At 40.6% G+C, this 24,065-nt stretch overlaps 1 protein-coding gene across 8 annotated transcripts in view; it reads left to right on the forward strand.

Moving 5' to 3' along the window:
- The window catches only part of LOC132333393 (high affinity cAMP-specific and IBMX-insensitive 3',5'-cyclic phosphodiesterase 8A-like), a 151,727-nt gene that overhangs the window by 114,550 nt on the left and 13,112 nt on the right, over positions 1–24,065 (forward strand). For 7 of the 8 annotated variants that reach the window (XM_059858444.1, XM_059858445.1, XM_059858439.1 and 4 more), the window contains exons 6-21: positions 1,006–1,094; positions 1,323–1,401; positions 2,786–2,923; positions 7,193–7,281; positions 7,860–7,911; positions 8,012–8,054; positions 8,995–9,072; positions 10,018–10,088; positions 10,594–10,758; positions 13,090–13,138; positions 13,394–13,529; positions 15,261–15,459; positions 18,172–18,389; positions 19,210–19,342; positions 22,686–22,850; positions 23,761–23,890. In XM_059858444.1, the coding sequence (XP_059714427.1) occupies positions 1,006–1,094; positions 1,323–1,401; positions 2,786–2,923; positions 7,193–7,281; positions 7,860–7,911; positions 8,012–8,054; positions 8,995–9,072; positions 10,018–10,088; positions 10,594–10,758; positions 13,090–13,138; positions 13,394–13,529; positions 15,261–15,459; positions 18,172–18,389; positions 19,210–19,342; positions 22,686–22,850; positions 23,761–23,890 (1,834 nt within the window). The remainder of the gene's footprint in view (positions 1–1,005; positions 1,095–1,322; positions 1,402–2,785; positions 2,924–7,192; positions 7,282–7,859; positions 7,912–8,011; positions 8,055–8,994; positions 9,073–10,017; positions 10,089–10,593; positions 10,759–13,089; positions 13,139–13,393; positions 13,530–15,260; positions 15,460–18,171; positions 18,390–19,209; positions 19,343–22,685; positions 22,851–23,760; positions 23,891–24,065) is intronic. The other variant, XM_059858443.1, reaches the window with a different exon arrangement.

A 24,065-nucleotide genomic window follows, 5' to 3' on the forward strand; every position in this document is an offset into this window, starting at 1 on the left:
GTTGTTTGGAGGCACCTGAGAAGTATTGCATTGAATCTGTTCCTTGGCAACTGTTCCAGCTGAGCAGAAAAGCTGCTAATTAGTGCATCAGTTAAGTGGGCACCTTATTGCCTTCAGCTGACACTAGAACAAGGTTGGGCCTGATTTACAGCATAATTCCAAATTTTGGTTGCGTGCTCACCAGGCTTTTGCTGTTCCATCGCATTCCATTTGCAGCCATCTGCTTATTCCTAGTATGGTCCTGATCCAGGAAAGCTACAGCCTGAAGATAATGGCATTTATATGAACAGAGTCATTCCAGAGGGCACATAAGTAATTCAACACAGGTTCTGAATTATTTATGGATCAGAGCCTTGGAAATGGGGCTAATGGCAAAGCACAGAAAATTTTGTTTTGCAGCTTAGATTGTGGTGGCTTACCTGTGACAATCAGTTGTCCTGCCCAAAATATCCATGCCTATGGGAGTTTAGTGTGAACAAAGATTTAACATTCAGGCTCATACCTGGTAAATAGGAAATGGTTTTTAAGAAGTGAAAGATACTGAGATCATTGCTATAAAAACCCCAAGGTCAATAAAGATATATTTCACAGGAAATTTTAGTTTCATCTATATAGACAATTTGGGATATTAGCAATTGGAAACTCATAATAATTTCAAGTTTTGACTACTTGCTACTTGAGACATAACAGTTTTTTCACTGTTATTTTAAGAAAGCTGAAAGTAGATTTATTTAAAAATACATTGATCCTGCTGACAATCACAGAGAATAAACAGGTTGGTTAAACCTCATTGCCATGAGGATTTCACCTTTTCAAAATGCAGTAACTTGAAAAGTTTTGCTAGTACCAAAAAATAATCTTCTCTCATTGCTCGTGTCCCAGCATGTTCATTTTTGGCAAATCTACTCCTTTTCTGGTTCTTTGGCAAGCCAAAGAAATCTGAGCTTCAAATCCTTGCAGACAGGAATGTGTATTAATGAAATATTTCTAACCTTTTATTTGCAGAGATATGTAGAAAATTCTAGTAGAATGGCCTGTTACAATGAGTTGATTCAGCTGGAATTTGGACAGGTGCAGGCACAATTCAAGCTAAGGTAATTTTACCAAACACATTATCAACACAGAATTTTCAATTTTGCTAGGTCTTTAATAGAGTATTTATTTTAATCTGCAGTAGTTAATTATAGAATGTCAGTTACTTGAAGAAAATACATTAATTGTTAGACTACAATGTTATTCAGTATGGAGTTGTAATACTTTATTATCACATATAAGAATAAAGTGGATAAAATTTTTTGGATGCCTTTTTCTTTTTTCTCCAGGGCATGTAATTCATTATTTACAGCATTAGAGAAAAGTCAAGAAGCCATTGAGATCACAAGTGAAGACCATGTAATACAGGTTTGTTCCAGTCATAACTACAGAAAATTCCTCTGTGTTTTATTTTGTCTATGATTACACTTACTCTTTCTTACAGCACAAGAATCTAATCTAACTTAATGGCTCTAAAAGATTGAAGTGAGTTTAGCTGTAGAGTAGAATTTTCTCCATTTAAAGTGTCTGGCATAAATCAAATAAATTCTAATGGAGATTGTTGTTTCTGAATGAACAAGAATTTACTCTCTTGTTTTTATTTTTTGTATTGATTCCTTATCTCTATTATTCATTCCTTCTCAGATCAAGAATGAATGCAGCCACTGGCTTATGTGCATTCTTTTCCAGAAATATTTTATGTTAATTTGATGCTCTTTAAAATCTAATGGATGTTCTATTCAAATAATTGTACTTTTTTAAAAAATCTGATACTGTTTGATGGATCAGAATTTTTGGACCAACTGATTTTGAATGTAATCCTCTCTTAGGGATTTCTTTAAAACAGGGAAAAGAAATTGTGCTTAGTTTTGTGGTTCTGAAAACCATCATCTCTTTAAAGGAGTTTGTTCCATCCCTAGCCATGAAGCAGTGACAAGTGATTTTATTATCAGTAAAGAGCTTGAGTCTAAGCCTCTGGGAATTCTAACATGCATACAAATTGTACCTTCTTGAGCCAAATCTGGACAATGGCAACTTCATTGAAGGATGTGCCTTCTTCATCCCTTTTACAGAAATAACAGAACACATCCTCAAGGCTTTCAGATGCTGCTTTGCCAGGACTGTGCTTGTAACTCAGCAGTGAGAGGCCAGGAAGGGGTGGGCTCTTGGTACCAGTCTTCAGCTTTGTTGGGCAAGGGCCAAAACCTGCAGTGCAATGCAGCATTCACTTCAGGGAGAAGCCTGCTTTATTAAATCCCACTGCTTCCACTCTGCTTGGCTGGGCTGGGCCTGGACAGGGGGATAGGGATGGTTGGCCCTTACACAGAATAAGATGATGAATTTGCCAATAGATATGGATAATGTTCCTATGGTATTCCAACATCCAGTTGGTGATTTTTAGGAACACTGAGGAAAGTTTGAGGTTTATTGGTTTGGGAACTGACAGAGCCAGTTTTTCAGGAATTTATGTTGTCTGTCTAAACTCTGTGGATATGTGATACTCAGCTGTTTGTACAATTTCCCTCTCTTTGCTGATGTGCACACACTCTGCACAGCAATTCTAGCATGGAAATTCCTGGTTTGCTTCACAAAGAAAAAATGTGAGCATCTCTCTCAGGAATAGTACATGCAGATATTTATTTCAGGCTGGGAAAGAGATCTCCTAGTTAAGCAAGCAAAGCAAGGGATTCTCTTGTGTTTTAAGTATACTGTTGAATGGGTATTTGTTTGTTTGTGTTTTTTTATCTCACAGTACGTCAATCCTGCTTTTGAAACAATGATGGGCTATCAAATAGGTGAACTAATAGAAAAGGAATTAACAGAAGTGCCTATAAATGAAAAAAAAGCTGATTTCCTAGATACTATTAATTCCTGCATAAAGATAGGAAAGGTGAGTAATGGCATTGTATCACTTTTATTTGCTACCTGTAAAAGTTATTGTAGTCCAGCAGTGAAACACATTGCCACTTGCAGCTTCACAGACACGTAGCATTTGCAACTTAAAACTAGAACAGGAAGTAAGCAATTTTTCATTTTTAAGGGCTTCTTTCTCTTTTCTTGCTTGGTAGAGATACTTGTTTTAAATAAGTGACTTGCTGTGTTTCTTTATAATTTATGCTGTTCATAGCAAATGGTGTGGGAGTACCGAAGAAAAATGAGATGGATGCACATGTTATCTGGTGCTATGTAAATGAGAAAAGTACCATATTGAAGAATTTCACCATGAAATGTGGAAGCTGATTTGCAAGTTCAGAATGTAAAAATATCAAGGAGACATTTGCAATATCACTTGAAAGTGATAGGCAGTGTCAGCTGCCAGCTGCCAGTCTGTTTAATTCCCTAATGGCATGGGAGCTGTCTGATGGATTTCCATTAGAAAGGTTCATTGCTCTGAGGTGAGCTGGTTTCTGATGTCATTGAACATGACATGGTGCCTTGTAGGGAGAGGATCATGGAGGCTGCACAGAGGGATTTGGGAAGGGCTGTGTTGGATGATGCTCCATGGCCCAGAGTCATGGGCACTGTCCATGGGAAGCAGCACAGCATTGGCACAGGGCAGGGAGATGCCAAAGGGAACCAGGATCTAAAAGCACAAATGTAAAGTTGTGGTGAGTCATGCTCTGGGGGCCAGGGTGCTGCCACAGCACTCAGTGGCAAAAGCTGGGTGCAGGTTCCAGGTGCATTTCAAGGAGATTGTGTCGCTCATTTCCAGGAGCATTGGCCTGTTGGAAGAGGTCCCAGCAGCAGACAGTAGTTTGGATTAGGGTGCTGCACACTTCTGTTGCCTGACTGAAGTTATTCCAGTAAATGTGTGCAGTACAAAACTGATACTAGGAGGGAGTACTTATGAAGTTATAAGTCAAATATATTAGATGTGTCGGCTCTAAATCCACATCATCAATTCTCAAGATATAAAGTGATAAATTTTTTTAATATTTTAGTGAGCTGATAAAAAATTCATTAATAGTGGAAATATATTTTACTCTATGAATGATAGAAATCTAAACCTATTTCATCTCCTTCCTTGTACTAATTTTACTCCTGACTGTGTGGCTTTAACAGTGAGTTCTGATGAAATACTGCCTACTTAGACCTGTCTGTCTGGAACAGCTTAAGCTGTTTTAGGTGGATATTTTCTGTTTGCAGGTGTTCTGTGTTTCCCTCTGGAAGATTTTATAATATGTAATCTATGCAACCTTACATTTATATATTAATATAAAAATGAATTGCCAATTAAATTATTACAGGAATCATTTGCAAGTAGAGATTAACTGTGAGGAACAACCTTTGAAATACTTGAAGTTTTGAAATCATTTGTGTCAAGATATTACAGCATTTTCAGAGGTGCCTGAGTTACTTGGATCATTCTGACACGGTCTGTGTGTAGTTTTCAGACTTGTGATTTCTTTATATCCTAAATTTAGAAGGCTGGTTCTCACTACAATAGGCCATATTTTGGCCACAACAAAGTAGGTTAGTGTAGGTTACAGCATATCAAAAAAAGGAAACTCTCTGCTGCTGTGATAATCTCCTGTCAACAGGTTTGACTTTTGAGCAAATATAGTACTATACTAACAGAGTAATAGAAATAATAAGAAAGCAAGTTTTCCTGATCTTTGGAAAAAATCTAAGCTGCGTGAAATTTTTCTTGTCTTTAAATGGAATTTAGGAAGATGGACTCTTGCAGCATTTCACCTCTTGTGCTGAAGGCATAGTACTGTGAGCAAATTCAGTGTAATAAAACAGAAATTCATAGGTGTTGCACTCAGAGATTGGAAATTGCAAGGTACATAGGGATTCTTGGGTCAGGATGTTGTTCCTCTTAGCAAAAAACATATCTCTGGAAGTTAATTTTTTGTTACTACAGCTGTCTGTAATTTGCCAGACACCAGTGTTATTGAAATGTTCATCCATCCATACTTGAGGAGTTAAAAAAGAGTTTGCTTTTCTTCATTCTTCTGTTTCAAGATTCAAATTGCATCCATTAAGATGAAATGTGCAGTTCTGACTAGAATTCTTGGTGCCTCTGATCTCTGCAGTCTGCTTTAGTTTTGCTTTCTCTGCAGAGAGATGAACACCTACTGATGAAGCAGACAAGCCATGCAATTCCTCTCCCCTTTGGAAATGTTTGCAAGGTCTTTCCAGAGGGGGTGGGAGAGCAATCCCACTCTGTGATAAAGGTCTGCAGCAGCACCTTCCTAGCTCAGCCTGCTGTTCTGTGAGATGGTGTTCGTGGTGTTTATTTTGGTCTGCTCTGTTTTCTGCCAGCAGTTTGCTGAGCTTTGCTGTCTGGTGCAGGAAGCCCCAGTCTAAAAGGAAGGCTGAGCTGGGGGTTCCTTACTGTGGATGGATGTGTGCCTTGGCCTTCCTCATGGAGTGTGGAAGCTCAGCACAGATGCACTCTGTAAGGAGTGGCACTGTGGGCTTTGCTGGGTGTGCTCTTTGCTCCGGTTTGCTCCCAGCACCCCCACAGCAGGAGCTGGCCCTGGAGCTTGTGTGGCTCCAGTGCAGACACAACCATGGGCTTGAGTGACAGCACGTCTTGGGAATAGCTCTTCTCTGCTGGATTGCTGGCAGAGGCTCTGGGAGAGAGCATATGCTGTTCTTAAAATATGTTTAAGTGACATCCCTGGGAGAACTTCACCTACCAGCAGGAGTTTGGCTTGGACCTCCTGCTTCTCAGAATTGCACTGACCTTTTCCCTCACACATTTCCTGCCACAGTTTCACAGGTTTTAGAAATTCACAAGTTAAAAAATCAATCTGTTGACTAAGAAGAACACATTAGTGAATAACCTGCCTTAAAAGGATACACTTTCAATGAGGGAATTATCCAATCTGTAGTTTATGACTTCACCCCTTTGTGCACATCCTGGGTTTATTACCTGGGTTAGAGATTAATTACTCATCTCTACCTCATCCTGGTTGTCAGGAAACTATTGATGTGCATACTTTTAATTATGAGAGCATTGAATTTTGTGGGGCTTGCTTTATCTTCATTTGTATTCCTCAAGCAGCTCACAGAAGACATTATGCTCACTACACAGTTTGTTATTCACAGTTCTCTTCTCTGACAGATCCTCAGAAAAGCCTTTCATTTTTTTTTTTCTGTACAGCCTGTCACCATGCAGTTCTCTGTGGGCTGGAATCTTTATTTGCTGTCTCCATCCACATAAATGTAAAACTATTCTCTCTGTACCTGTGTGCTGGCCAGCTTGACTGTGAAATCTGTCAGTCTCACATAAATAAATACATATTGTGAGGCTCATGAGGGTGTTTTCACATACATAAGATCTGATCTACAGTTTGTTGAGCTCAACTGAAATGCAGCAATTGGCCTGAGCAATTTGTGTTAATTGAACAAGGAAGATGGATTTAATTATTAATTAATCACTTGGAATTTAGTAAATGCCCAGCTCAAAATGTGCATCGGTTAAAAAAGACCCCCAACAGCTGTTGTAGAGATGGGAACACATGGGCAATCCTAAAACCAGAGTGCTTTTAGAGGGGAGGCAGAATGCAGGAACTATTCTACTGGGCTCTCTTTTTCTTTAAAAGAAACAGAATAAATCTCTGCTGCATTTGATAGTAAACTGTCAGTATGGAAAGTAAATGTGCAGGGGTACCAAAGCACTTTTAGTCACAGATACATTCAATGTTACCCAGTGATGAGACATCCCAGCCGTGCAGGAGAGGTGCTGTATCCAGCAGGGAAGGTGATGAGGGTGGTGGGACAGCTTTGCAGTGACCTTCCTGTCCCTGGGGAACCCACACATTCCACAGCCCCAGGGGATTCTGCTCCAGGCAGAGGCTGGTCTGAGCTCCTCCTCTCACAGGCTCTTGGCCAGCTCTCCCCAAAATGACCTGCAACACCACTGAGGTAGGAGGGGGAAGAGAATGCAGCTAATTCCCACAGCTCCTGAGTTCCAGCTGTTGCCATCAGAGTGTTCCCAGGCTGCTCCTCTGGAAGTTGTCCTGCATTGGCAGCAGCACAGTGACTACAGGTTACTTGCAGGGGAGAAATTTGAGGGTTTGAGCACAGTTTAACCAGTCCTGCCTGGTTTTGTGTTGTGAGACAGCTTTCAGTGAAAGAAGGTAGGGAGCTACAGCTTCTCTTCATGTTTTATCTGAACTTCCTTCCCCTTGGATGATTTTTTCAGGAATGGCAAGGAATGTACTATGCGAAAAAGAAAAATGGAGATAGCATACAACAAAATGTGAAGATACTACCTGTCGTTGGACAGGGAGGGTAAGTGTGAAAGCTGAAGTCATGATTTGTGTCTGAATGAAGGCTCAGGTTAGAGTTCAGTTGCCTCCAGCAGATATTATCATCCTGCTGCTGAGTATAATGGAAGCTTATGCAAGGAAGGGAGCCTCAGACCTCTGCACTTAATTCCTTGGGGCAAAATCAACTTTTTATGTTGTGTGCAGGGAAAGTGAAATTCTAATTCTCCCCCAAAAGGAGCCAAAGATGCAGATGTGCTCAGTTGTGACTCTGACTCTTCTAATTCTCCCTGAAGTGCAAGTGCACCCTCTGGTCCTTCTGTGCCTCGTGTTGGTGTCACCAGGACCTACATCCTGTTTCACTGAGCACCTGTACTGCGTCCTTCCATGCTCACTCTGCTGTGCTCCTCCCATGGCTCTTGCCAAGGGTTGTTATGGGATGAGGTCACTGTGTGCTCTGATCATGGGCAAGATTCAAGCATGTCTAGATTTTTATGCACCTTCCACTTGGTCCCCAAATCGAACCTTTGGAGCACCCAAGTGTCAGCACTGAATTAGAGCTGAGGTTTGGATGGGAATTAACACGCTGTTTTTTGCCTGCAGAAAGATTAGACACTATGTGTCAATTAGTAGACTGTGCAATGACAACAATAAGGTAAGTGAAAATAGTGCTATGCTCACTTTAGTTTGAGCCCTAAGTATAACAAAATAATGGCAGAGTTCTGACTAACTGGATTTCTCATGCTGAATTGTAGGTGGAGAAGACATGTGAATGTATTCAGGCTGAATCTCAGACAGGTATGACAGGTCTCTTCTGTCCCAAGAACTGGAGAACATACCTGGGGGGAGAATAAAGGCCACTGTTAGTGATTTGACTGAAACACAGATTCACAGAACAGTCCTATTTACCTAGTGATAAGCTGGGAATCCAACTCAAAAAGCAGGAAAGTAAATACAAGCCCCCTCTCTACCTACCTCACTTACTTAGAGGTGACATAAAGAGCCCACCTTGGAAAACTCTGTCACGGGGGGCCCCAAGTTGGTGTCATGGTATTGCTGGATTCAGTGCCTCAATTCAGCTGTGGGTGGTGATCCCTGTGACAGAATTGGAAATGAGAAGGGTGCTGTCATGTCATTGTGTTGCTGTGGATGCTCTGTAGCACATGGTACCTGTGTCTGCATTGCTTTGAGCTGCATTGTGGGGAATTTGCATGTGGGTGGAAATGAGGATGACCAACACTATAATTCACCCTCATACCACATTTCAGCACTTCAGTTAGGACATCCTTGGTATCCATGCTGTTGTTAACTGCAGTTTTAGCATAGGCTGAATCTTTTTTCAGTCCCTAAGGAACCTGGGATTCACTGACCCCCTTGCTGGCATGTGCTCTGCTGTGGCCCACCAGTGCCTGGAGGCAGGGGTTACTTGTGTGAGCTCAGGTGTGCTGCACAAGTTGTGTTCACAGTTGCAGTTGTGTCACAGTGACAAGAGAGGAGCTTTTCTCTCCGTGGTTTCCTTCTGCACAGACACTTGGGCATGTTCTGCCTGAGAGCTTGACTGGGCTCAGGACAGTGTAATAGGGCAAGAGCTTTAAAAGGCCCTTTGATCAGCTCTCATCTGCTGAAGTGTTGAGGTCAATGTCACTCAGCTGCTGCCAGGCTTTTCTGAGCTTCAGTTCCTTTTATATACATCTTGGGCAAAGCTTTGTGTCATTATGCAATATCATTTTCTTCACAGATACTCAGACTTGCAGACACAAAGACATGAGGAAAGGATCCCTGGATGTCAGATCCACAACATCCCGTGGGAGTGATGGTATGTGAAACAACTCATCCTGTTGGGTCTGGCTGAGTTGGAGTTGTCATGCAAAGCCAATGCACAAATCATTACATTTCTTACCTCTTCCCTTGATAGAGATATGAAGATATTTTTTTCTTAATTTTGTTTTCTTTCACTGTGTTGTATTTTGCTCTGTTAGATCACCCCAAACTTGATAGATGAGTCACATACTCAAAACTGTTGCTGACACTTACATGCTTTTGTTAAATCCTCCCTCCTCACAGTCTAGGCAGCATACACGAGTGAAGCATGTCTGTGGCAGTGAGAAAACAGTCATGTTCCAGTATAGCAAAAATAGCATTGACTCTTCTTCTTAAGAACTGCTCAGCACAATAAGTAACAGAGATGTCTGCATTTTATAGGTAGCACAATATCCAAAAAATATCATCTTGACCCTTTATTTGCAGAACCAAAATTGCTAACCAATATAAATTATTTGTTTTTAAATTTCCAATGCAATAGGCCAAAACCTCTACTGTTTTTATTTGGCATAAGTACCCACTTCAAAAGAGCTTCAGTGATTTACCTCAGCTTGGAAGCTGACTCATTGTGACTTGTCATATTGCATCAGGCAGCAAGAGTAGATACATCCTGTAATACTCTAAATTCAGTGGTTACCTACCTGTGCCTGCCAGTTCATACACACATAACTGTCTAGTCTTTTAACTGAGTTTGTAACTGAATATTTAAAATAACAAAGCAAAGCCATGATTTTGCCAGGCTGTTACAGCCACTTCTCTCTAATCAGGGACATCAGTGGTTCAGCCAGCATCTCTTTGCAGTTGTGCATTCTGCAGTAGGTTGCCTCTGAAAGGCACAGCAGGGTGAGCAGTGCAGAAGGGGCTCAGGAGTTCCTCTGATCCTCCAGTCCAGCCTTGTCTCTGCAATCAGGGTACAAATTCTGCTCTCTTTTGCACACAGGCAGCTCCCAGCGGCGCCGCTCCTCCATGGCCAGGGTCCATTCCATGACTATCGAGGCTCCCATCACCAAGGTAATGTCACAGCTCTGCTCCTCCCACTGCTGTAGCTTCTAAAAAGCAGATACTTTGAACCAAGATCTCCCAAACCTGCTTGGTAGAGTGTCATCCATGGAGTCAGCCACCACATGATTAAGAATGAGGGACTGGAGTTCCTCCTTCGTACTTCTGGTCAACTGCTTTCTGAAACCATTCAAAGATCTGTCAGAAAGCAGCTCTTTAACAAATTGTGAGAGGCAAGTGGGAGAAAGTTACATTAAAGCCATTCAGAGACATTTTGAGGCTGTGCCTTGGAGGGGAAAGTCATTAATAAGATTGCTGTCCTTTAGGCAAATAACTTATTCCCAGAGTCAGTCGCAAATGTCAGGGTTTCAGTAACATCCCTTTCATTCCCATTTTCCCCCATGCAGATTAAAGTTTTATGTCTTGTTATTTTCCTGAGTTTTTCATAGTAATTAATGAGTGTTTCTGGTTTTTAAAAATCTCTTCTAAGTTCACAATATGTCTGATGCTACATTAGGTAATAAACATCATCAATGCTGCACAAGAGAGCAGTCCCATGCCAGTTGCAGAAGCTTTAGACCGGGCTTTGGAGATTTTAAGAACCACTGAATTGTACTCTCCACAACTGGGGACGAAAGATGAGGATCCTCATACAAGTGACCTTGTTGGAGGGTTAATGACAGTAAGTACTTACTGCCACAACAGCTCTTGATTAATGTTCCCAGTTACTTGATCTTTATCATCTGCCATGTGCTCTGTCTCTACAATGCCAAATTTCCAGGAAAAACTGCACACATCTTTTTGTGGACTTTGTCCCCCTACTTGAATAATGTAGCTCTGAAAATGGGAAGAAAATTGACCAGCCCCTTTTAAACGTTAGTTTAGCTAAAAATAGAAAGTAAACCCAATTTTTTTTTCAATATGATTCATTTGAGTAAGGTATAGATGGGAGAGGAAGAAAGAAAGAGAATCAGATTTTTTAAAATTTATTAATGAGGATTAGAATGGTGTGGTTTTGGGGGGCTTTTAAGTCTAATAAAAGAATGTTTTCAAAAGAATGCAAAATACATTCTTGCTGTTTCTTGGATTATATTTGTACCTGTAGCATAGCACACAAAGTTGAACCAAGGGCACATAATGAAGCAAGAACTGAACCCAAACCTTGAGAGCCTGGAGTCTGACCCTCCTGATGGTAACGAGATGAGTTTAGATGAATGTTACCTGTGCCCTAAGGATATGTGCTCTCATCAGTCTGTAGGTTGCATATGAAAGGCTACATCAGGACAAAAATTTACAGTGTGTTGGATGAAAAAAGGCTCACAAAATGTGAGCTTTTCAGAGATGTCTCTGGGCTATTATAATTTCATGGAGGAACTATCTGGACATCTTTGCAGTATCTGTCAGACTCTTCAAATAGTTTGTGTATTTTTACCTTTAAAAATACCACAGCAAATACCTAATCAGGAGAAACATGTGGGAGACTCCAAGAATTCCAGGAGAACACCTGAATGGTTCATATTGGGTTGTATTTACTAACTGAGTAGACAAAATTTATTGTTACCTTAACTACAAAAATACAGGAAGAATATTGCTACATATAATCATTATTCTTGAAGGGAGTATTTTCTCCTGCTGAATACATAAAAGTCCATAAACTCAACTGTTTTCTCCTTTTTGTGGATTGATGTATTTGGTTCATGAACATGAAGATAACAATGTTGCAAAATATAAAATCTTTACTAAAAATAAATCCAAGGCTTTTTTATGGAGCAATAAGAAAAGCTGAGAAAATTAATTTCAGAGCATATGGCATGGTATGAGTTTTAAAGTTATTGGAGAGAAACATTTTTCCATCAAAGGGTCTGCTGAAAACTGAATTATGTTGTTCCATTTGCATTCAAAAGTTACATCTGAGAAGGAAACAAGTAATATGTTATTGGATTTGAACTCTCAAGCAGGAAGGGCATTTGGAGTTCAAAGATAGATTTACCAGATACAATTATACCTGCTATTTCAACTCTTAAAAACTAATCTTTGATTCTAAGTGATAGGCAGCATCTGGTGACCTAAATATTTGTGTCATAGCAGTTCTATTGAACGGCCACTGTTGTACTCCCTTTCCTTTTAAATCACAAAACTCCAGACTCACTCACTTGCAAATGTGAAAATAAGAATTAGATATAACAGCCTTTTTAAGAGTGGATATTCCATGTCAGATACAGGATCCACATTCACTTCAGCTATAATTGGTGTGAATAACATTTTTAATAAGGTGCGTTCAGAAGTATTTTTTTAACACTGTTTTTTTATATCATGGGCTAAACAAAGGCTAACAGCTGTAACCTCAAAAGAGCAAGCAGGATTTGGGTCACAGCATTTAGAATTATAAAACAAAAAGTAAATATTAAATACATAATTCTGTTAGTTTTAATCCATCATCTCAGTGTTCACATCTAGGCACCACGCCAGAATTAAGCCTAGGAGTCACTGAACTGAAGAATAAACAAGTTCACATTCTGTGTGAAAGGAAGCCTCAGAGTAATTTGTTCCTGAGATTCTCATGAGATTCTTATGCTGCTGAGGTGACTGGATCTGCCAATTCCAGGTCAGGGGAGCAGGGGAATGCCTCCATCCACTCCCTCCCACCGCTCACCTTTGCTCCTTGCTGCAAGTGTGTGGACACGCCGTGTCTGCTTTGAGGCACAGACCCACAGCTGGGGTGCACAGGCAAAGACAGATGTGAGGCTGCAATTCTAGACCTCCATCTGCATCTGAGAAACCTGAGTTTTTACCTACCTGAGTCCATATTGTATCCCCTAGCCTGCATCTGCTATGAGCTCTGTGTAAACCAGGTGAATCTGAACATACAAGCAAATAAGGGAGAGGCAGCTCTGCTGACTGTGACAGGCTGCACTCAGGCTTCTCTGAAGTTGTTGTGATACTGCTTGGTGTCATCTCCTCCTAGACCTGTTGTGCAATACCCTCCACTTAACTTGCAACTTTCATTTAACAGGATGGTTTACGAAGATTATCAGGGAATGAATACATATTGTCAGCAAAACGTAAGTTTTAATTTGGCAGCTAATTTAATTTGAGATACTAAAACATGTTCAGGAATTTAAGAAGCAGGGGAAATGTGATTAGATGTCCTTTTCAATTAGCTTTTTTTTTTTTGGGGGGGGGGTTTATCTGTAAACATTTTTTTATGGCATTACTGAGCTGGGTTTTACTACAGAAGAGAAAGCAGGGTCATTCAGTAAAATAGTATCTCAGTATTAAATATAAATGCATATAGTAATAACTGTATTCCTCAAAAGAAACTCATCAGGTTGCTGGCAGTCTGAGCTCTCCAATCTCCCTCAATGACATACCCCCACGGATAACACAGGCAATGGAAAATGAGGAACAGTGGGATTTTGATATCTTTGAACTTGAGGCTGCCACCCATAAAAGGTCAGTAAATGCAAGAGCTTATAAACTGCCGTTGCTGAAAATTGACTTAAATGTCATCCTCTAATCAGATCTTTAAGTTCTCTACCTGTGCTTTTACAACTGAATTAATTTTATTTCAATGTCAGATGTTTTAAATTTTCTCATTGTCATTTCTAGTTGTGTATGCATCTTAAATAGCTTCTGTTTCATCCTGCACTATTTCTTGCAAATTCCCAGTGGATATTAGTGAAGATTCTAGATCTTTGGTGCGGTATAATGATAATACAGCATAATTTTAAAGCCTTCCTTTATTCAGTAATAGAAAAGTTATACAAATCAAATTATTTTCTTGTGGGGATTCAAATTCCTATTATGGCAAACTACACACAGGGTCAGCATGCTGGTCTTGATTTGATCAGTTAATACAGATCAGGTTTTCTTTTCTTTCCGTTTGATTGGGAAGGTTTTATTCCTGAACAGTTCCAATACAGCTTTTCAGTAGAATTCCCATTACCTTTCTCTGAGATTAGAGGAAGGTCTTTATTCTAAAATCTTGGCAGGTTACATTTTATGTATAAGCTTAACTGAAGAACATTTACTGATAAAAAGCAGGGCGTACCAATTTCCATCACAGAAGATCTTTAAAGCAGATCAGCAGCTTTGGTAGACTGTACTTCATTAGTAGCAAAGGCTCCCCCTAAGACTGTAAATTGTTCTTTCTGTCTAAATCCTTGGTTTTATTTTCTGATGCTTATCAAAAGCTTCCCTTTTGGGTCTAGTTTCATGTATCATGCTTTGTCTTAGGTAAAAGCTTTTGTGAGACCCTAATTTGGAGGCCAGATCCTGCAATGAATTGACTATCTTAAACCCTTTGTCAAAATCCCAGATCTGTAGGAGCTTTGAAAGTTACTCAAAACCAAAGTCTAAGAAAGATATCAGACACTTAGTTAAAAAATATGCACTTCATTATTAGACTGTGGTTCTTTGAGCCAAAAAGGTGCAAAACCCCCAAGGGGCTTATTCTTCTTTAAAATGATTTTATTTTAAATGAAGGTATTTACATCCACTTGCTTTAGGTTTTCTTTCTCTGCTGCATTTTGATTTCTAATGAAGTAATAGATATAAGTAATTAAAAAGAAAAATGTAAAAATACAGCCAGTCTGTGTGATTTACAACATTTAATGGGTACATTGCAGTAACTAAATTAATTATCCCAGCCAGCATGCATGAGATCACCAGGTAGGTTTCTCTGTTCTTACTGATCTGGAGAGACCACAGAGGGACAAAGGAGGTACTTTGTTGCCTGTACTCTTATTAAAGGTAGTATAATTTAAAGGTAGTAGAATTATGATTGCTTCCTACTGTGTTTAAATAATAGCAGTTCATTTGTTAAGATAAATAAAGTGATTTTCAATGACTCACAAGTATGAATATATTACTAGTATTGCCTTAAGTCCAAGCAGACATATGGTAATAAAGCCAGGATAATTAATTGAATTTTAGTGCATTACAGTTCCCTGACAGAGAAACCTGGAGACACCTTTGTCTGACACTGGGGGGGATTAAGGGGGATTTGATTTATGTATGTTACAATTCCAGTAAATGACACAGTAATTCTGTAACAGGTCCTTACACATCATTACATATGTCATTAGCTAAAAGTTCTGTGTGCATTCATTCACACTGTCTATGCTATATAGTATTCTTTCAGCTGCATTCATTTTAAAACTTTCTGTTTATTTTTCTCCACAGGCCTTTGGTTTATCTGGGTCTCAAAATATTTGCTCGCTTTGGAATCTGTGAATTCCTAAACTGTTCAGAATCCACTCTGAGGTCATGGTTACAAGTTATTGAGGCCAACTACCATTCCTCCAACTCCTACCATAATTCTACTCATTCAGCAGATGTACTACATGCTACTGCTTACTTCTTGTCTAAAGAGAGAGTAAAGGTGAGTCCACACCTATGTGAAACAATGTAGGTGGGAAATACAGATGCAATCAAAGAAGGCTCTCTCAGAAACAGATTCAAAAGCCAAATATCTGTCTAGTGCCAACCAGTTTGGTAACTCTGAGGGCTGCTTTGCATGAATTCTAGGATGTCTCTTACAGTATATGTAGAAGGATGGATACTAATATTACAGAATAGAACAATTCTTGATGGGAGAATAAGAAAACCTTATTTTCAAGTAAAACTTCTTCATATAGTTAAACCTTCTCAGATAGGTGAGCTAATAACATAATTATTTTTGTGATGGTATGTGCCAAATACAGATTTAATGTGGTAAATTACCATCTCTTATGTCTTGTGATGGTCATTTTGCAAAAGATTCCCAAGACAATATAGGCCATAAAGTAGGCTGTATCACCCACTGGAGAAGATGCCCTGAGGCTTATAGAGACTGCATTGGAGAAGAGTATTGAAAAAAATTACTTGTCACTACCATAACATCCACTGGGCTATTAGAACCGTGAAAACAAGATTAAGTCAGTGTGAATTTTGCTCTCACATGCCCACTGTAGAAGGGGAATAAAGCAGTGCTTGGTGTGTGTGTTAGGAGAGTGGTGGGACATGTTTCTTAGTCACAGTCCTGGGTAGAAGTTCTGAACTGGCCTGCCTAAGGATAGCACCAGTGATGGGCACCTGGCTGAGAAATTTGTGACTGTAAACAAGCTTCTGACAGCTCATTAAACTGTAGTAATTCCGTTAACTTGGAGCTGCAGCTCATTAGTGTGCTCTCCAGAGGCTGATTTACAAATACTATATGCCAAGTGGGGATAGAATGTCACTGGATTTTTTCAGCCCCTGATTTGACAGAGGTTTATCTGGTCTTCCCAAGAATATCTATGAAAAACAGACAAGATCTGGATCCATTTCAATGCCACAGAAGCATGACTGCCTCCTCTTTTTCCAGAATGCTATTTCCATTCCTCTGTAGGCATAGGAAGAGAAAAAATGTTGCAGCAACAGAAGGAGCAGAATCAAAGTTCAGAATTCTCTCTTCATCTTTTCAAAGTTATAGCCCAGCTGCTTTTGTGTTGCACAGAGTTCAACTTAATCTAAACACAGAAAGCCCAATTCTGCCACTGAAATTCATGCTGAGAATATTTTTTTTGGTAACTTGAACTCAGTTCAACTTGCCTAGGAAGATTTTCTGGCTCCAAAATTGAAGCCATGTTCTCAGAACTGTTTTCACTTCTATGCCATGGGAGTTAAGATAACAAAGTTAGAATCCTTTGCTTTATGTTGGGTGTAAAAGGGCTGTAAATCCCTGAAATACGTCAGGTAGACTGCTGTGGTCCTCCAGGTCAGGTATTCTCATGTTTCTGGCCATTTCCCATCTGCACAGGTCTTTCTCAGCCAGACTGAATGCTGCTCTGTGTATCCCTCCAAGGAAATGCCTCTCTCAAATCCCTCTCTCTGAAATTTATACCACAAGAATAGAATCCCATGAGCAGCAGCTGAGAGAAAGAAAGAAAAAGTTAACACATAGCAGAGAGTATTTCAGACAATGCTAACTATGAACTAGAGCAGAAAGAATTATTTGCCTTATCTTGCTCTCCATGAGACTCTTTTGACAGTCCTCAATGAATAATATCCCTGCTCCTGCAAAGTCAAGTCATTGCATAATTTCAGGAGGTATGAAGAAGGGTAGGGTTTGTCTTTTCACCTACCAAATGTAACTATTCTGAATGGCAGTAAAGAGAATTTGGACCCCAAATTAAAGCAAATTGGAATGAAAATTATCTGCCCTGCTCCCAGATTAAAATGGGAATATTTCTGCTCTTGTGTCTCTTTCATTTTATTAAAAAAATTAATATAATTGTTGTGTATCTGTGATCCTTCACAAATGCCAATATAAACACAGCACAAAGGCTGGTTTCCAAATGTATATGAAATATTTCTGAGATGCTTAGTTATTTTTCTCCTTTATGCTATTAATGAAGTATTAACACTTAAATGTAAAATCTTAAGAGTCAAGTAGGTTTGTATTTCGTGACAGGGTAGATAAAAATAGGCATAAAGCAATGCCCATTGCAAGTAGACATAAAGCATGCAGTGCAGCATTCTACCAGAATCAGAATGTGACACAGAAAGTACAGAACATGTGTCATGCAATTTATCCATGGATACAAAACATCAAGTATTCTCCATAGAATATGCATTAGCTGTAACCCAGGACAGTGTTATTAAAGAACTGGAAGTATGGATAACATTCCTTTCAAATTGCAAACCTAGCCAGCACGTAAGTGGAACATGATTAGGGCACATTAAATTGCCAAAGGAAATCAAGGGGTGCTAAAAGAATAATTTTTAGCAGTATTGGTCTTTTTTCCAAGCCAAATACCTTAACTCCAAGTGAAGGTGGTTTCAGTGTTGCTAGAAAACACAAACTAATTTATTACTTTACATTTGTTTCATTTGATGTGCTGTGACAAAGGTGTGGTTAAGGCAAAATTTAAGAGGTACAAAATGGCCAAAAAAGTCACGCGATGTTCAGTGAAGCTTGTAATGAATTTTCCATTGCTCTGTGTAGAACATCTGACCCTTGCTGATCTCCAGAGTTTTGGCTTTTATCCCTCAGCGACTTGGCTTAATCTTATGGACAGAATAGGGTTTCTAATGAGTCTGCCAGGAAAACCAAGCACCCTTCTATTTTCAGCAAACTCTGGATCCAATTGATGAGGTTGCCGCGCTCATTGCTGCCACAGTGCACGATGTGGATCACCCAGGAAGAACAAATTCTTTCCTGTGCAATGCTGGCAGCGAGCTCGCAATTCTCTACAACGACACGGCCGTGCTGGAGAGCCACCATGCTGCCCTGGCTTTCCAGCTCACCACCCGGGATGGCAAATGCAATATCTTTAAAAACATGGAGAGGTAAGCTTAACCCCCAGGGTCCTTGTCTGCTCACCCACATCTCTCACTTCCTTCTGTGTACCATAAGGCAAACAAGCATCCTAGAGGAGGGCAGTGCCTGGTGCATAACTGTCCGTGGCCCTTGTGAAATTTGCTTCTAAAAGAGTAGAATGCTTCTGTCTCTCCTGCAGAGACTTCTGAGTAATTCCCCACTGTCAGTTTCTCCTGTCCCTGAAAAGGCAGACCCTATCTAAAGAACTTAGTGTAAATCTTAATGTGAGCAAGTCTAGAAGAGTTGTTTTCTGTCACTGAATATAGAGAACAAGCTGTGGCTTGGTGGGTAGAGAACAAGGAGAGAAAGAGCCACAGAGCAGTGTGAAGGATAATGAAGGACCTGTTGCTCTTGCAGCCTCAGAGAAGCATTTAGGGCAAGGATGTGACCATTGCCTTGGTTCTCTCAGGATACAACGGAAAAATATTGCTGAAAACATGCCTGGAGAGTGAGCCACAGCTGGGTGTCTGTGCTAAAAGCCTTGGGAACATGCAGGTGTGGCATGTCCTAGCAGCTTCCTAAGCAGCTGGTGCCTCTGCTTCTGCCCAGCTCTGGTACTGTTTCTCCTAGAGATCCCGTCATGCCTAGAGCACATGTGTCTGTCTGTACACACCAGAGGTACTCCTACATCTAACAGAGACACAGCTGCCCAAGCCTTTATTGCTGTTCTTTGTTCCCCTAGCAGCTCTCTCAAACAGGAATGGTCTGTTGCAATTTTGTTAGACTTGTTTTAGCAACCAGCCCTTTGTGACCCAGCCAGCATTCTTAATTGTTTCCTTCTTTAAACAGGAATGAGTATCGAACCCTTCGCCAAGTCATTATTGACATGGTCTTAGCAACAGAAATGACAAAGCACTTTGAGCATGTCAACAAGTTTGTCAACAGCATTAATAAACCCTTGGCAGCACTAGAAGAAAATGGGGTAAGCAACACTGCAAGTCCTTCTTAAAATGCCTAGGCAGGGACTGGGAACCCTTGGCAGTAGGAAATTTCCCACCTGGTGTTCTGAGAAAGTTTATCAGAAATGTGGAGAAAGAGAAGCTGAGATTAATCTTTCACCTCTGGGTTTGAATCCCCTTCTGCTTAACGTGGTTGTCACTCACTTTGAGGGTGAGTGGGACTCACTTGGATCCTGTTAATATCACAGTGCTGTGATGTCTTACTTGGAACCAGGACCCTGGGCTGTATGTTTTCATAGAAAAATGCCATTTTGATTAACCCAGTCACTCCCATGGAAGAAGTGGCAAGAACTGGGCATTATTGTTGGCTGTTTCTGCAGAGGAGGCAAGGTTTGCTTCAAAGCAGAGGCTGAATTACATCCCTCCCAAGGGGACATGCTGGGAGTGCAGCATAAGGGCAGGTCTGTGGGCTGGCATGTTTGGGATTCTCTGGGAATAAGGGCCCTCAGCCTGCAGTGCTGCCTGGCAGCATTCATGGGGTTTCTGTCTGCTTTCTTTTTTAATCTTTAAAATAGATGATGGTGACATTACGTATCATATAATCAATAGCCATTTGGAACCCCATGGACACAAAGAAATTGCCTGTTAAGAACTCTTTCTGAAAAACCACACCAGTTTCAATAACAGCTTCAACCAGCAGTTTTGTTGCCAGTAAGGGCAGTGTATAATTTTGTTGGAATGATTTTTGCAAAGAGAAGACTTGCTGTGATAGTTATGATAAAGCTTGCATCGGTGGCAACGTCATGTAGGAGCCGTGATGGTCTTCTGTATTTTCTTACCATGTTTTTTAGAAAGCCACATTTAGGACTCTTGTGTGTAATGGGGAAGGCAGTCTTTTTATTATCTGAGAGTGGGAGAGAAACAGGTCTTGTTCCTTCACCCATGAGAAGCAGACTGCAGCTTAATTGTACCTTTGTCCACAGGAGTATAGGCCAGAATTAGCTTTGTTGGCACCTGGTGATGCTAATGGGAACTCTGTGAATGTGAAGCCAAAGTTCCAGTAGGACACTGGGTGTACTGAATACATTTGAAGAAAGAATACCAAGTTCCCAGCTGGACAGCCTCTCTGGATGAGCATAGCAGCATCAGTGCAGGAGGAGAACAAGGGAGCTGCTGCTGATGCTCTGCTGGGTGCAGTGCACTGCACTGGCCCTGTGGAGTGTGTAACTCTGTAGGGCTCCTGGTCTTGCTGAAGAGCCCTGCATGGCCTGGCTTGGTGTGCAGACCCCCTCCTCCCAGCCCCGAGGGTTGGGATGCAGAAGTTATTTGAGCAGAAGCATCCATCCAAAGAGCCAAACTCCTCTTCTTGCCTCCTACAGGGAGCTGAACAGGTGGTGCTGCTGAAGAACAGGGCTTGGACCTGTACAGTCAGAGAGTGAAAACACAAACAGGGACATAGAAAAATGAAACAAAAGTTTAGTTCTACCCTTAACTCCCAGAGACTACAGGGAAATTATCTGCCCCACAAGGCATTTGTGATTCACAGCAAATTGTACCCAAGGAGAGGAAAAAAGACAAAGAATATATAATTTCTATTGAAAACAAGAAGCAAACTGTTTCCCTTCTTTCAGCTGGGAGTTTCAGTTTGGCAAGTTCCTATTAAAAGGCCTATAATGTGTGAGTGGGTAAAGCAAATTATTTATTGTGCTGAGCAGAACAACACTGTCAGCCCCTCTTTCAACTCTGCTGTCCCTCTGGCTGCAGCAGCAGTGTGTGTTTTCTGGCCTGCTTTCCAGTCATGGTGGTGACTCAGTGGAGTGTTTGCAGGCTGAGCTGCCAACTGCCTGTTCCAAATGGGACAGTTCCACTTCTTTTTTTTATTTATTTATTATTTTTATACAAATTTGTTCAAAGAGCCGTGCTGAGAAGCTGCTCTGTTTGTTTCCTTTCTGCTTTTGTTTCATAAACTGAAAAAAATCCTTTCCAGCTTCAGCATCCTCTATCCTCCCATTTCCCCTCATGATGTCACCTAAGCTATGACAGGAAGCCAACATCTGACATGCAGAGACACCTCTGCACTCAGAGCAGGATGCTGGGACTAAGCACAGTTAACACTTTTTATTCCCAAGACATCTGCATCCAGCAAGTAGACCTGTGCCTTTGGTTTGAACAGATCTCAGAGGTGAACATCCTTTCTTGCTCCCTGGTGGTTTACCTACTAGGATATTCTCTACTATCTGTAACTGAACAATCTCTGATTTTCCATACCTAATTTCCATATTTGTGTTTCTGAAGTTTCCATCACTTTATGTTGGCTTTCTCATATATAATTTTTTCCATGCATTTGGAGGTGTATAGATCTCACCTTATTTCTTCTGTTTTCCCTTCCTCATACCTAGAAATGAGAGAAAAGAATTGGTTTAGGCATCTCATTTTGGTGAGACCTGTGGAGCTGGTATTTCTGAGCCATTTCTGTACTATCAATTTTTTTTTATTACTGTTAGTGTCTTCCTTTAGGAAGAACTTTCTTCCCCACAAGAATTTTCTTCTGAAAAATGTCATGGTTATTCTGACCTAATAAAAGGTCAGAATGTCTCTGCTGTTTTGTATCTCCCTCTTTGTACAAAACACTGCAGGAACTGGTAGCACATTATTATTATCATTACTGTTCTTTATTTCTTCCCTGCTCTGACTGTGGAGCAAGACCTTGTTCTATGCCAAAAAAGTCTTGTATGTTCCTTGCTTCAAAGAGTTCCCATTCTGAGTAGACAGCAGTGTAAACTCCTGTACCTATCCATCCTTAAAGAGTCCAGCAACAAGGGAAGGGAATGAGGAACATGCCTGGGAGGTCATGTGGGATCTGACTCTCTGAATAGTAGCAGTGCTGTCAGAATGATTGATACACTGCTGGGGTTTGTGTGCCAGGGGTGGCTCTGCATCTCGGGTCAGTCTCTCTTTTCAAACCAACTATTCCATTCTTAATGTGCAAGTCCATTAATCCTTGGGTTTCAGCAGAGAGTTACATTTTTCTGCCTACACAGTCCTCATCACTATGTGTGTAGTGATGAATTGATCCTCTCCACACTTTTGAGAAGGCAGATAAGGAACAGAGGGATTAGATAACTTGCCCAAAGATGCCAGAGAGATCTGTCACGAAGCCAGTGACTGAATCCAGAAACTGGAGTTCAGTGCTAGCTCAGAGCTGTGGCTAACTTTAATAATCCACCTATAAATTCAAATCTGGTAGCCAGTAGCAGGACTGATCCCTGTAGGATGTGCTGAAAGCATTCCCAAAGCACAAAAGCTTTTGAGTTAGTGCATTGGAGACATTGCTAATGCATTGTTTTTTATTCTTAAATGTTACAGAATAATGGTGATGGAGAGTCAATCAAAACTGTTCTCAGGTCTCCTGAAAACCGTATCCTTATCAAACGCATGTTGATAAAGTGTGCTGACATTTCCAACCCATGCAGACCCAGAGAACAGTGCATAGAATGGGCTGGACGCATCTCTGAGGAGTACTTTGCACAGGTAAGGCAGCTAAACCAGCCTGCTGGAGCTGCAGGTGAGCATCTCTTTAAAAGGGAGGGTGTCACAGAATATCTCAGGCTGCATTATGTAATGTGAGAAATAATAACTTTTTTTTTTATTTAAATGATGGGTATTACTCATGCTGGTACACAACTAAATGCCTTCAGGGAGATGAAAGCTGACAACTTCTGTTGTACAATTTCTGAAAAATCTAAGCTTTGTTCAATTTGGAACTGGGCTTTTTGAGCCTTGTCTGCAAATGCACTCCCATAAGACAGAGCAAGGATGTCTTCTGTACCCACATGTTGGCTTTACCTCGGGAATCATCAGGTTCATCAGGAATCATTGCCTAGGATCATCAGGTTCTAGTGTTTGGATGGGAGCAGCACTCACTCCAAGAAATGCTGTAACCCTTAGCACACTGTGCTGAGGAAAGGTTTTGGGAAGATGTGGAAAAGGAGAGGGCAGTCATCATTACAGATTATATACCAAACACTGCAGTTGGAACTTGGCACCCCAAGCAAGGGGCAAGGGAGTACAAAAGGTACTTTGCCATGTCTGAGGGGGACAGATCACTGCTTCCATCAGAGACTGAAAATGGTTGAGCAGCTCTTAGGTCCAAAGCAGTCATAACTTGGTAAAGTGCCAAGTTACTTTGGGTCAGCTTGTGTGCAGATACAGAAGGTAAATATACCCCTCTGTGGGAAACACTGGAAGGCACTATTTGCTGTTTTGCTGAAACTGAAACAACCAGTTGCTTGAGATTAAGTTGCTGCTGCTTCAGATTTATCCAGGTTCCTCCTCTGATTTAGCAGATGCATGCTCTAGTCAGTGCCAAACAATCTGCTGCTAAAAGAAGCCCAATAACAGAATGTGTCTTAGATGAATAATCACTAATGTTTTTTTGCAGACTGATGAAGAAAGGAGGCAAGGTTTACCTGTTGTGATGCCAGTTTTTGACAGAAATACTTGCAGCATCCCCAAATCCCAATTATCATTCATTGATTACTTCATTATTGATATGTTTGATGCCTGGGATGGTAAGCAAAACTCTGCTGTTTCCTGATGTGAGCGATTTGTGAACATTTGAATCTGCTGTGATACAAAATTTCTTTTTTATGACTCCTAAATAAAGGAAGGGAAAAGGGAAGATTCCTGCAGTTCAAGTAAGATTAATAACTTCATTATTGCTGATAAGTATGGCCACAAGCAATT

This window comes from Haemorhous mexicanus, chromosome 13, assembly GCF_027477595.1.
Source record: "Haemorhous mexicanus isolate bHaeMex1 chromosome 13, bHaeMex1.pri, whole genome shotgun sequence".
Taxonomy (NCBI): domain Eukaryota; kingdom Metazoa; phylum Chordata; class Aves; order Passeriformes; family Fringillidae; genus Haemorhous; species Haemorhous mexicanus.